Source organism: Antechinus flavipes, chromosome 4 (genome assembly GCF_016432865.1).
Source record: "Antechinus flavipes isolate AdamAnt ecotype Samford, QLD, Australia chromosome 4, AdamAnt_v2, whole genome shotgun sequence".
NCBI classification, from domain to species: Eukaryota; Metazoa; Chordata; class Mammalia; order Dasyuromorphia; family Dasyuridae; genus Antechinus; species Antechinus flavipes.
The window spans coordinates 83,643,495-83,658,225 of record NC_067401.1 but is presented as its reverse complement, the minus strand read 5'-3'; the positions used below and the strand labels follow the sequence as shown (position 1 = coordinate 83,658,225).

Here is a 14,731-nt window from a genome sequence, read left to right as displayed (position 1 = left end):
AGGGAGAGATAAGGTTGAGGATGAAATCAGATCATGAAGGGCCATACAAGGAGTATGGACTTTATTTTGAAAAAATGCTAGGAAGCCATTAAGGGGTATAAAACTGGATAACTCACTCAATTTTTAAGTCTCAGTTTTCCTATCTGTAAAATGGAGATTTATACTTACCTCACAGGGCTGTAACGAGAAGAAAATGTATATAAAGCTCCCCGAACATCTTAAATACTGCATTACTAAGTGCTATTGTGCGAGAGGCAATAGTGTATAGGACAGGATTTGTTTTCTAAATCAAATTTGCAATTTCAATAGTGTGAAAAGCTCTTCATGAAGAATTCTATGTAGGTATAACATCACTTTCTCAAAAACTGAGTCTTAGACAGTTGCCAGTATAGATCCTAGGGAAAAGGGAGAGGGAATAATGAAAACTGAGAAACTAAATAGAAGCCTGTTTTAATGGTCTAGGCAAGAGTTGATAAAAGCTTGACTTAGAGCAGGGCTTCTTAACCTTTTTTCACTCTTTGCTCCTTTTTACCAGAGAAATTTTTATGTGACTCTGGGTATAAAGGTGTATAAAATAGGTATACAAATCAAACATTTGCTAATAATAAATCATAAAGAAATGTATTTTAAAACAACTTTTGGTATACATATTACTTTACTATTTATTAAAGATGAAAGCAAATTTGCATAATAATGAGATGGATATAATTATTTATTTTTACATAAATAATTAAATCTTGGTGCAATATTTGATAATTTTTATTGTTGCCAGATTTTTTTGCGGCCCTCATATTCAGTGACATGACATCATATGTGGTCTTGACCCATAGTTTGAGCAGCTTTGATCTGGAGCAGTAGCAGTGGAAACAGTCCATTAGAGTGTAAGCTTCTTGAGGACAGGGCCTTGTTTTTTGCCTTTTTTTTTTGTTTCACCCAACTTTGATACAGGGCTGGCACATAAAAGGTACTTAATAAATCTCAGTCAATTGATTGTTAGAGAGAAAGGGAATTGATACATGAGAGATTTCAGATGTAGAAAAAAGGACAGAGTTTAGTGAATGGGTTTGGGAATAAGATAAGGAGGAGCCAATAAGGTTTTGAAATTCGGTGACTGGTCATCAAAAGAAATAGGAAAGTTTAGAATAGCTTTTTTTTTTTTTTTTTTTTTTTTTAGATTACCTTTGGAGGAAAATGCTGAGTTTAGTTTTGGGAAAAGGCAGGGATATGTGATACAAAGAATTCTGGATTTGGAATTAGCAGACCAGCTACTCAGCTCTACTGCTGGACATAAGGAGCTAGCCAGTTACTCTTCTGGGAGTCTCAATTTGCTCCTCTGTAAAATGGGAACATTAAATTTGATGGCCTCTGAGGTCCCTCCTAGCCTAGATCTATGGCCTTATGGTCTTATGCTAAGGTCCCATTCAGCCCTAAATTGATAACCCTGTGTCCCAGTGTTGAGATTAGGCATTTATAAATTTTCTGACACAGAATTTCCTAATTCCTGATGTCAATTTTTTAAATTATCATCATGTCCCATCCTAAATTTTTGATCTCTTCTATGACTATTCTTCTTTTCAACTTGCTCATTTCTGTTCTATCTTCCTTTCTAGCAAGTCAGTTAGGCTAGAGTCTTTAATTCTTTCCTCCATCTCCTCCTTCCTCATATTTGATCCATCTCCTTCTTTTCACTCACAAGACCCTCATTACCTCTTACATAAATTATTGCAAATATCTTTTGTTCTCCCATATTCTAATTTCAATTTTGTATCCAATATTTTGACACAATGACAAAATAACCTTCCTAATGTAGAGATGTTACCACGTTATTGCCTTCCTGAAAACCCTTCAATAACTTCCACATAGAGACCACTAAAGTCCCCATAGAGTCCCACTAGAGACCAAAATATAAAGATCTCATCTTAACATTTAAGGACTGCTACCACAAGGTTTCAACAAATCTTATTTCATATTTTAATTGTTCAATCATTTGTTTCAGTCATGTCTCTTTCTCTTTGTGAGCCCATTTGAGATCTTCTTGACAGAGATACTGGAGTGTTTTGCCATTTCTTTTTCCAGCTTATTTTACAGATAAGGAAATTGAGACAGGCAGGATTAAGTGAATTACCCAGGATCATACAATATAGGGTCTAAGGCCAGATTTGAACTCAGAAGACAAGTCTTCCTGATTCTAGAACTGGCACTCTGTGCACTATGGTGATACTTAGCTGCCTAGAGAAGGTCATTTAACTCATTCCCCTACAGATACACAGAATTTACTATCAATGAAATTCAATAAACATTTACTAAGCACTGTTGTGCTTAATAAATTATGAGGAAAAAGGCATATGCTATGCCTTCAGGATGCCAAAATTGAAAGAATCTCAATATATCAGTCTTCAAGAACTTAAAATCTAATGGAGGTAGGGATGAATATGGCATTTTCTCAAATAAGTATGGTTAAGGAGAGCCAGGAAAAATACGGCATCCGAAGAAGGAAAAATCATTTTCATCTGGTTGGGGAGAGAGAGAGGAGAGTCAAGACAGCTTTCTGTAGGGTATGATATCTGACCTGAACTTGAAGAAGGAGAATCATTTCAATTGATTTCAATGGATTCAACTGCGAGGGCAAAGGATTTTATTTTAACTGTGGAGAGATTGTGTGATCAAAGATAAGATGATACGAAAGGCAGAATTAGGGCAAAGGAGGGGCAAAGAGTAGTCCAGTTTGAATGAAATAGACTTGAAATATAGAGATAGTGCTATCCACTCATCCAGAGATAGTAATGCTATTTGCAAATACCGATCTGGAAAGTGTATAAAATTTTCTAGGAAATAGAAGGAAATAAGGAAATAAAAAATATAAGAATCCTAAGGAATACTCCAAGTGGGGATCTTTAGGGTGGGAGTTGTTACCTAATTAGTAATCACTAATTAAGAAGTTAGCTGAAGTGAGATAGTGCTGGGTCTGGAGACAGGAAAACCTGAGCTCAAATATGGTCTTCAAACATTTACCAATTGTATGATTCTGGGCAAACCAGCTAGTCTTTGTCAGTTTCCTTAAGTATCAAATGGGGATTGAACACAATATATTAGACACTGAGCACAACTCCATTGGGCTGACAAAAAAAAAAAAATTATGGAGAACTCACACAGGGCAAGCATTCACAAGGCAGTCAGAAAAAACAATACAAGGACATTCTCAAGGTCTCTCTTAAGAATTTTAGAATCTATAGTATGACACAGGAGACATTGAACACAGGACCACCCAGCATGGCATGTCCTCATCAGAGAAGATGCTGTGCTCTGTGAGCAAAGCAGGATTGAATTAGCCCAAGAGAAACATGAGATATGCAAAATTAGAGAAGCCACCCAGATGTTCATTTGAACTATTTGTGTGGCAGAGCACTAGCTTGTATTGGTCTGATCAGTCACAATCAGACACACTGTAACTCAACTCTATCACAGTGAAACATTTTGGTCCTCTTCCAGTACCAAGGACAACAACCAATCTTACAGGATTGTTGTTAGGATCAAATCAGAGAACATCTGAAAGGTATAGTATCTGGCATAAAGTAGTCACTAAAAATGTTTTTTCTCTTCCCCTTCTATGTTCTTGTATTGGCCATAAATTATATCTAGTTATGTTCCAACTGGAACATATTTCCATTTTCAAATTCTTCCCAATACCCACATGTATGACTGAGGAATGTGAAAGGAGGAAACTTACATCAATCAAGCCATTCATTTATTCATGGCAATCGGCAGAAGAAAGTAAAAGCAAAATAAATCATAAGTCACTTGTGAATTTTATTCTTCACTTTCTGATAATTCATTTACCCCATGATCTCCTCATCTTAACCTGTTGAAATCAAATCAATAACTAGGAATGGACTTCTGTTTGACATGGCTGTCATCTCTATTATTGGGGAGCATAAGGCTGGTGGGTCTCTTGAGCTCAGAAGTTCTGCACTGTTCAGCTGATTGGATGTTCACATTAAGTCCAGTGCCAAGATGATGAGCCCTCAGCGTAGAGAGGTTACCTAAAGAAGGGTAAAGTTACCTAGATTGTGGAGCTGCACCCATGAATAGTTGCTGTTCTTACAGCCTGGGCAAAAAAGACTCCATATCTCAAAAAAAAATAAAAATAAAAATAAAAAGAAAAGGAAAAGAAAGGAAAGGAAGAAAAGAAAAGAAAAAGAAAAATCCCATTCAAGGGCTTTCTCTATGAAGAAACCATCCCTGTTCTCCTCAAATCTTTTCTCATAAATTTTCATAAAACACTCTATCTTGATCTTATCCTTTTTTATACTACTGTGTGTTTGTATAAATATTATATTCCCAGTTGTCTAATTAGACTCTCAGGTACTTGAGGACAAATACTGTCATTTTTCATCTTTGTATCCCTCCTGACCAGAATAATACCTTATACCTAATAGCTACTTAATCTTTATATAAGGAAGCAATGAATAAGGGTTAGAAGAAAGAATGAAGCAGGATTTTACAAATTGGGGAATGATCTGATTAAGGGATCAAGGCTTAAAAAAAAATTCCAACATAGGTAGGGAATTGCCAGTGAGAAGATTATCATTTAAAAAAATCAAGGAAAATCTTAGTAATAAACTAGATCTAGAGCAAAAGACCTTAGAGTCACATCCAAAGCTGTTTACCATCCTGTGATTTTAAGAGTCTCTTGAACTTTTTGGTTAGTTTCCTTACTTATAAAATGAGGAACTGAGTAAGATGGCCTCTAAAGTGTTCCACGTAACCCCAAGTCACAATGACTATCTCTGCAGGAAAGACTCACACCAATCAGTTTATATATACCCACGAAATAATGTAAGTAAAGTGCTGTGCAACACCTTATCTACATAGATGTTACCTAGCATTATGAATGCCTACTATGTGCTACATGTTAGCTCAGGTGGACAGGTAGAGGTGAGTTCCCAAAGCAGAAATTTCTGAGGCTCTTGAGGGAGATGGAAGGGGAGTAACCTGAGATGATTTGGGGCATTGGGATTATGATGATTTCCAGGGTCAAAAGACTTAGGTTAGAACCTCAACTTTGCTATCCACTGGTTTTGTGAACTTCATTAAGTCAGCATCCCTAGATTTTGATTTTCTAAGCTATAAAAGGAAGTAATTTCTTAAGGTTCCTTCCTTTTATTCTGTTTCCTAAGGATGGAGGCACTGATGACACCTTTCAATAAACAATTTTGGTCTATGGCTGGCTTTATCTTCCCATTTTGTTTTCTGGATTATTACTATAAGCTTTTGTTGTTCGAATTGGGGAAATAAAAGGAGTGTACAAAGCTTAAAAAAGCAACAAAGGAAAGCAAGGTGGGTATATCCCTGAGGAAAAGGTGAGGCAAGTTAGGAGAGAAACCTTTGGATACTCACCTGTTTCAGGGTCTCCAGGGCTTGAGGATACAAGCCTTGGTGCTGCTGTAGTTTGCCAACTTTCATTACCTGGACGCCTCTGACGGGATGAAAGCCTGGGTAATAGAGCCTGGAAGACAGAAGCAGGAGAGAGAACAACAAACAATGTCATTTTGTCAGCTTTCACCTTCACAGGCATTGCCATCTTCAGAGAGTTATCAGGGTGGGACCACAAAGTTAGCAGTGAATTTTAATCAGTTGCTGGGAAAATTAGCCTCAGCTCTGAAGGGGAGTGAAGCTCAGAAGGGAATTAGCACATTATTACTCTAACTCAGGAATGCCTTTTTACATAAAAGAAGTGACAGAGGTGGGATCACTTCTCAATCTATCACCGCTGGGAGCTGCAAAAGCTGGGGGTGTCTGCTCTGCATGTGATTGGGAAGGCTTTGATTGCAGCACTGAGGCTAGGCAGTGAGCAATGAAGGGAGGGAAAGAGGTGCTCTGTCTGCCTTTTCTCTCTCTGAAGCCAAGACATTGTGCTCCAGTTTGATCCATAGATTTACTGAACTGGATCCAATAAATGCATAGAGGTTATCTCCATGACCTCTAAGATCTTTAGCATTTCTTCTGAAGTAATTACAGTCTTCATCTAAAAACTTGTAATTTCATCCCTTAAAATGTCAAGGTCCTCGAGGGGAGGGAGTAATTTACCTATATCCTAAGCACTTAGCTCATATCTGGTACATAGGACACACTTAATAAATGCTTACTGATTGATTTCATTATATTTGGAGGTAAACAATTTTATTCCCTTTTCAGAAAAACTGCATTTAAAAATTCATTTTGATGTTTACTTTGCAATCATTTCAAAACACCCTCTCCTTCACTAAATTCTCTTGTGTGTCAAAGGAAAATGTTTAGGCAAAACCCATCAGATATACTGATAATATATACAGTAGGAAAGTGGAATGGGTGGAAGGAAAAATCTGTGTGTCTATTATGGGTCAGGCATTATGCTTGTGTGCTTTACAAGTATTACTCATTTGATCCTTTCACAATAGTCCTGAGAGGTAGATACTATTTTATTTTATTTTCTCTCTCTCTCTCTCTCTCTCTCTCTCTCTCTCTCTCTCTCTCTCACACACACACACACACACACACACACACACACACACATACTCTTCTGGTTCTGCTTATTTCATTCTATACTAGTTTATACATATCTTCCTGTGTTTTTCTGAATTCCTCATATTTGTCATCTTTTATTGCACAATAATTATTCCATTAATTTCTTATATCATAGTTACTTCCGCCATGCAACAATGAGGGTTTATTTTGTTTACAATTCTTTGCTACCAAAAAGAGTGCTCCTATACATTTTTGGGTATATGTTAAACCTTTGTTTCTATCCTTGATTATCTTGGATTATTGCCAGTAGTAGTATTCTTGGTCCAAGGTTATGGACAATGGAGTCACTTTTCTTGAATAATTTTCAACTCATATTCAGAATGTTCATGACATTTCCGTGCGTCTATGATGTGCTCAATACCCTTTTAGGGACTAAGAAGAATACATGAAATACAACACTGATTACCTTCTTTAACTCCACACCCTGTCACTGGAGACACAAGACATAATAATAGCTAAGCCATGTACACATAGACTGCATTCACAGAATCACAGAATCTTAAGGACCCAAGTAGTCATTTTAATCCAGTCCAGTCATGAATGAGAATAAAGGAAGGAGGTAGATAACCTTGGACCTGGAGTCAGGAGCCTTGGACACTTACTAGATCTCTGATCCTGGGCAAGTTATTCTATCTCTGTCTCCCTCTGTCAAAGAGGGATAATAATGGCATTTATGTCTCAGAGTTGTGAGGATGAAAGAATATTTGTAAAGTGTTTTATAAACCTTAAAACTATATAAAGATTATCTATTATTACCTCCTCTAAAACATATCTGACAAATAGTTATGCAACCTTTGCTTGAAGACCTTCCATGAGAAGAAATCCACTGCTTCCTAAGGCATTTAGTTCTACTTTTGGATAGCTTTAATGGGAAGTTTTCTCTTATACCAAAGCTGAAACTATCTCTTTGCAGATTTTACCCACTGCTTCTGGTTCTGAGCAATGCAAATCTAATCACTCCTTTGTATGATGGTCCTAAAAATAAACTTCTCCCAAAGCCATCTCTCAGTGAGGGCTCAGAACTTCCCAGGTAATTTTCCATTGCTCTTTGCTTAGTTTTGACTCTACAAGTTTCATGTTCCCAGCCCCAGGTGCCCCCCTACCTCATTCAACTTCCTTTTGTGTACTGTTTTCCTTCATTAGATTGTAAGCTCCTTGAGGACAGGGATTGTCTTTATTTTTGTTACTTGTATCTCCAGGGCTCAACACAGGCATATATAAATGTTTATTAAAAAGAAATTTGCAATGCAGAATTTTTATAATGTAAGGGAAAATGAGGGGAATAGTAAGCAATGTTTGAACCTCACAGTCATTGGGATTGGTTTGAAAAGGGAAGATATATATATACACACGCGTGCGCACACACACATACACTTAGATATACATACATATATATATATACACACGCGCGCACACACACACATACACTTAGATATACATATATATATATACGTACATACACATACTTTGTTGAATATAGAAATATATTTTACTTAATAGGGAAATAGGAAGGGAAGGTAAGAATAATAGGGAAGGAGACTGATAAAAGTACAGAAAAAAAAGGACAGGTTAAAGAAGGCAGTTATCAGAAACCAAAAAAACCCCTAAAAAGTCACTTTAGAGGAAAAATAGAATAAAAAGAGAGAGAAGTAGATTGGAAGGAAATAGACTTAGAAATTATAACTATGAATGTGATGGGTTAGTTAATCCATAAAACGGAAGCATATAAGAAAATGGATTAGAAACCAGAATCCAACAAGATGTAGCATATGAGACGTAATTGAAACAGAAATACACACAAATAGTTAAAATAATGAGTTGGAGCACAATCTGTTATGCTTTAGCTGAAGGGAAAAAAAAGGTAGGGAGAATAATCATGATCTTAGATTCCCAGACGAAGCAAAAATAAAATAGATTCAATTAAAAGAGATAATTAGGGAAAATTATATTTTGCTAAAAGTTACCACAGACAATGAAATAATATTAAAAAGTGTTGCAAGCAAGTTTCTCTGATAAAATGCCTCATTTCTTAAATATATAGGGAATTACATCAAATTCATAAAAGTAAGATAAATAAAAATAAAGATAAATGGTCAAAGAATATAAACAGGCAGTTTTCAGAAGAAGTAGTCAAAGCTATCAAAGCTATCTTCTTTAAATCACCATTGATTAGGGAAAGACAAATTAAAACTACTCTGAGGTACTACCTCACATTTATCAGAAATGACAAATGCTGGAAGGGATGAGGGAAAATGAGCACTTTAGGGAATTGTTGGTGGAATAGTGAACTGGTCCAAACCATTCTGAAGAACAATCTGGAATTATGCTAAGAAGGCTATAAAAGTATGCATATTCTTTAATTCAGCAATACCACTACTAGGTTTATTAGTAAAGAGATCAAAGGAAAAGGACCTAGTTGTACAAAAACACTGATAACAGATCTTTTTGTTATAGCAAAGAAATTGAGGGGATGTTCATCAATTAGGAAATACCTGAAAAAGTTGTAGCATATGATTATGATGGAATATTATTGTGCTACAAGAAATGATGAGGTAGAGGATGGTTTCAGAAAAACATGGCAATACCAATGAGAACTGATGCAAAATTAAGTGAGAAGAACCAGGAGATCATTGTGAACAGTAAAAGCAATGTTGTAATGATTGATCTGATCAATACAGTGATCCGAGTCCATTACAAAGAACTCATGATGAAAAATTACTATCCAGCTCCAGAGAGAGAGCTGATGAACCCAGAGTACAATTTGAACTATGATTTTTTCACTTACTTTTTTGTGATATGGCTCATATTGATGTTTTATATGCTTTAACATCTGTAATTGATATCATATATCATATTGTTTGTTTTCTCAGTGGGTAGGGAAGAGGTGGGAGAGAGGGAAAGAATCCAGAACATAAAATTTAAAAAAATAACATTTATAATGAATAAATAATAACTTTAAAATAATTTTTTTACTTAATTGTATTTAATTTTTCCCAATTACATGTAAAGACAGTTTTCAACATTCACTTTTGTAAAATTTAGAGTTCCAGATTTTTCTCCCTCCCTCCCTTTTCAAAAGACCAATATAGGCTACACATGAATAATCATGTTATACATATGTTCATATTAGTCATGTTGTGAAATAAGAATCAGAAAAAAGGGAAAAAAGCATGAGAAAGAAAAAACAAATCAAAACAATGAAAATAATATGCTTTGAGCTACAGAGTCTATAGTTTTTTCTTTGGATATGGATAATATTTTCTATCACAAGTCAAAAATTAATGTTTATTGAAGTGAATTAAACTTGACCTTCATGAATCACTTCTTCTCTAAGCTATCTATCCACTGATCATGACCACTGTCTTGGAATCCTTCAGTGTTAGCTGCCTTACTTTTCCATTTTATCATTCTTCAAATGCAATACCTAGGATTAAATGCAACATTCTAGATGTAGTTTGGTCAAGATGGAAAAATGGAATCATCAGCTCCTTTAGCTGAGATAGAACAATAATCAGCTTAATTCAAAGGATCCAGAAAAGCTTCAGATAAAAGATAGGACTTGAATTGCATTTTTTTTTTTGATATCTTGAAGAAGAATATGGAAAAGGGAACAAAGGAAAAGAAAAAGAGGAACAAAAGAAGACTTGCAACATTGCAAGGCAGAGTAAAATGAACAAAGGTGGAGTTACAGATCCACAAAAGTAGATAGTCATATATAAAAGGACACAAACATATGTGAATATCTAGCCCAATTATGTCACGTCATTTTAAAAAATCTCAGTTTGAACATCCATAATATGAAATTTGTAATTCTCTCCTCCTAGGTCCTCAAAAACTAGAAATCATTTCCTGGGCTAAAAATATCCAAGCACAGAGAAGGGACACTGCTATGGAATATTTAAAAAGAGACTGTAACGAAAGATACTGGAGAGAGAATGCACATGAATGTCTAGAATTTTATTGAGAGGGGCAGAGTAACAGTATGTATAGAAAGTATGCTTGCAGTTTGAGAGACTAAGGTTCAAATTCCATTTCTCATATTTACTGGCTATGGATCCTCGTGGAGCCTCAGCTTCCTTTTCTATAAAATGGGCACAATAAGGCAAAACTATTCTTACCTCATAGATTAGCAAAGAGACTCAGATATATTCAAAGTGCTTAGCAAATATAAAGTATTCTATAAAGACCAGTTGAACATCAACATGGCAGAGTTGGTCCATCTTAGAGTCAAAATGATGCATATTCGAGTGAACCTGAACAAATCATTAAATCTCTCATGCTTTAGAAAGCTAAATTATGGATGGTTTACACTGGTAGAGGCAGTTTGTACAGTGGGATTTCCCTTATTCTGATGAAATCACATTCGTGGACTACACATACATATCTATTGTAATCATGATGATGATTTTTCATTACTTGGCTCTTCCAACAAAAACAGGGATCATTATTGACTTGAATATAAAGAGATTTTCATTTTCATACTTGAACTGCTCTGGATACTTATGAAAAAGTCAGTCACTGCCAAATATCCTTGGATGTGGGGTTCCATTTTGTTATTATAAATGTAGCCTAATTAAATTTGAAAACAGTAGAGTAATTTTATACCAGTATACCACTAAGTCGCTGCATGTCATGTCAAAAAAGAGGGAGGAAAAAAAAAAGTTGGTGGTGCTGGAAAAATCCACAAGACACCTGCCCCAGATCTGCCCCCAGAGTGATTAACAAAAGCAAAGGAGGGAAGCATTAAGGGGAGGAAGAGGAGGAAGTGTGGGAGTGAGGGCTCTCTACATAAATATTTACAGAGCAATTTCACTGTTCTGGTGGGTCTGGTGATCCTTGAAGTGGGCCTGGTTTGTTTCCCAGCTGACATATGGTGTAAGAAATCACTGATACTTGGTGGAATATGAGCCTAAAGGAAAAATAGTATAGGCCACCCTAGCTGGGAAAATTCTCCCACCATCCAGGGTGTGGGCTTATCAGCTCTACTGTGTGTGACAGCCTCTAGCAGGCAGGAGCAGTTTGTCAGCATAGTCTTGGAATTTTGTTTAAAATCCAGGTAAGATAGAGGCACTTTACCAAGGAAGAGCTGGTTAGTTCATTTTGGGTACTATTGTGCCCAAAAATTTCTGCACTCTAGACAACTGGTTAAAAAGGTGGTTGCAATCCCAGAAGCCTGAGGAATAAATGGCACATATTTGTGACAAATACCAAGCACTTAACTGTATATTGTGAGAAACACATCTGGATGATCAAAAAAAAAAAGTATGCTATAGCTCCTACTTTTGGGGAACTTGCTCTCTCTCTGGTTGGGTTTATATCTGGTTTATACCAGGAGGGGCCCTTGAAGAAGAAGAAATGGTATGGAATTTATGTCTGCAATCACATGCACCACTCTAACCAACTCATGGATCACAGATTTACTATTACTGAAGATAATGAACAGTCTCCTTTTCAAATATCACCAGTTCAAAAGAACTTGGAAAACTATTGCTAGACCAAAAAAGGAGTTGGCCAACTAGTGTGCTCTCTCTTTTTGTACAGTGATCTATCTGGGTCCAGTGGCCAGACATAGATCAGGACCAGTGAAAATGCGGGATTGACCCAAATTGACTCAGACTGCTATTTTCATTCAATCATTTCTTTGGCCAGAAATCCTGAGGATCTCCCCTCCAGGCTTTATTTAGTTAGCTAGTTCTGGGGGGCTTGGGGAGTTTTTCTGGACTGGGCGAAAGAAGAAATCCTTTGCTACCTACCCTTAGTCACTGAATGGGTGCAGCCTCAGTCAAACTGAGACCTGTTAAAGACCTAAGCCTTAAAAAAGTCAACATCTCCCACTACATTCAGAGCCATTTCCAGTCATCCTAATCTATATCTTACAACTAGACTAAATGGTTTCTGAAGAAAAAGTAAAGGTGCTGACTTTGCATACACTTCCTTATTTATATACCACACACACACATACAGAGTTACTATTATGAATCAATAGGGTTTCTGAGCCAAAGGATCATAGATTTTGAATTTTAAAGCATTGATCTCAAACTCATAGAGCTGGGAGCCACCAAACCATACATAAGCATCCCTGGGGGCCACATGTTGACTTAGAAAAAAGTCAACATGTTTATATATTTTTCTTTTAAAATTAATTTTGTTAAATGTTTCTCAATTACATTTTAATCCAGTTTGAACTTCAAGAAGAGATCACCTAACCCAATCTTCACTGACCCTTATTTTATGGATGAGGAGCCTACTACTCAAAAATCATTCATCTAGGGTCAAACAAATAATAAATAGGGGACCCAGGTCTCAAAACTCAGTGTTTTCATTCTAGATACATTTCTTATTACTATTACTATTTCCTAATCAGTAGAAACAAGACAAGGGAGGGAAAGAGGCCTGTAAATTGAAACACTGAGCAATGCTTCATGAAAGAGTTGGCTCAAAGGTGATTTTTCTGATAGAGATAACAGGTTGAACAGAGTATTTCCAGTGTTATAAGCAAAAGCTTTGGAATCAGCAACATATGTAGTATATATTCAGGGGATGGGGAAATCATCAGATTGGCAAAAGCAGAAGGTCATTCAATATAGAAGTAACTGGGAGATGAGACTAGAAAGGTCAGTCAAAGGCAAACTTGTGAACAGTATTCAACGTTAGGCTAAAAAGTCTGTTCTTTATTAGTAGGTAATGAGGAACTGGCAGAAATATGTTTTAAAAATGTTTTAGGATGAAAGTGGACTTGTTTAAAGATTAAAGAGCATTCAGATGTAGTTTAAGTTGGTAAAGATACTATAAGTCTAGTGACACTATAAGACCAGTGATGAGGTATGAGGTAACCACTAAGAATTTGGAAGACCAAGAGAATAGGAGAGAGAATGGCGCAGGAATGAATGAATGCAAGAGACATTGTGAAGGAACAATCTATGTGAGCTGATGGAGGGAGTTAGACAATGTAGTGACAAAAGTAACAGATCTAGAGTCAAGAAGACTCACGTTCCTGAGTTTATATATGGCTTCAGGTCCTTACTAATGTAAGACCTTGGCCAAAGCCCTTAACCCATTTGCCTTAGTTCCTCATCTGTAAAATGAACTGGAGAAGAAAATAACTAACCATATATTATCTTTTCCAAGAAAACTCCAATGGGGTCACAAAGAGTTGGAATGATTGAAATGACTCAACAACAATTATAGGAGCTGATGACTGAAGAGATGTGAGGGAGAATGAGCAATAAGAAATGACTAATATTTGTAATTTGCTAACAAATATTTTGGGAAAAATACATAAAGGGAAAACATCTCATTATTATCCTGTTCATTGGAGTTCTTCAAACAAAAACTGGAAGACCACTTTTTAGACTTGTTGAAGAAGGGATTCTTGTTCAAATTTGGGTTGAACTTTGAGGCAATAAAAGGAATGCTTTACATATTTGTTTTGTGCTGAAAATTCTCTCTTCTCCTATTCATAAGATATTAATTTGTTATTTTTTTATATTTTACTATTTTTTCTTGTTTCTCTGCAGTCTCTTACAGCTCAGATCCTATAACTCTGAAGACAAGACAAAACAAAACTCCACAGGGGATACCACTTATTTTGTTGTGGAATTTTATTTTAATGAATACATTGTTAGAAATAACATTCCTGTGTCTGTAGGACCTGGAGATGAAATTGGAGCTGCCTCCCAGGATCTTGGTAAAGAAGGAACACGTGGAAAGTGGTTCTAATGTTCAGAAGAAGGAGAGGAAAAGACAATTTAATATTAACATTATCCTGGACCTTTAAGCTTCTGGATCATTGCTCATGGTGAATTATTTGCCTGGATGGCAGGGAAGTATAGAACTTAAGATAAAAGACATTGAAGGATATTTGACATCAAGGTAAAATACTAATCTGCTTCTTGTGCTGTTTAAAATGGATTTCAGATTTTTGGTACTTTCTGCACCATAATCTGCTATGTTAGTGTGAATATCATAATCTCCATTTTACAGAGAGATAAATTGAGGCAGAGGAGAAAATAACTTATCCAAAGTCATACAGCTAGTAAATTTCTGAGCCAAGATTCAAAACTTGATCTTTAAGCTTGTCTTTCTATTTGTCCACATTGCCCTGTCTTTTCTGCTTGTGATTCAATAAATCTGTTTATCTCTTCCAACATTTGAATAAAATTCAATA

The 14,731-nt window shown here is 36.0% G+C and overlaps 1 protein-coding gene across 1 annotated transcript in view; it reads right to left on the bottom strand.

Moving 5' to 3' along the window:
- Positions 1–14,731, bottom strand: part of SMYD3 (SET and MYND domain containing 3) — a 1,009,300-nt gene that overhangs the window by 23,374 nt on the left and 971,195 nt on the right. Inside the window, exon 11 of the mRNA XM_051993450.1 lies at positions 5,398–5,506. Coding sequence (XP_051849410.1) covers positions 5,398–5,506 — 109 coding nt within the window. The remainder of the gene's footprint in view (positions 1–5,397; positions 5,507–14,731) is intronic.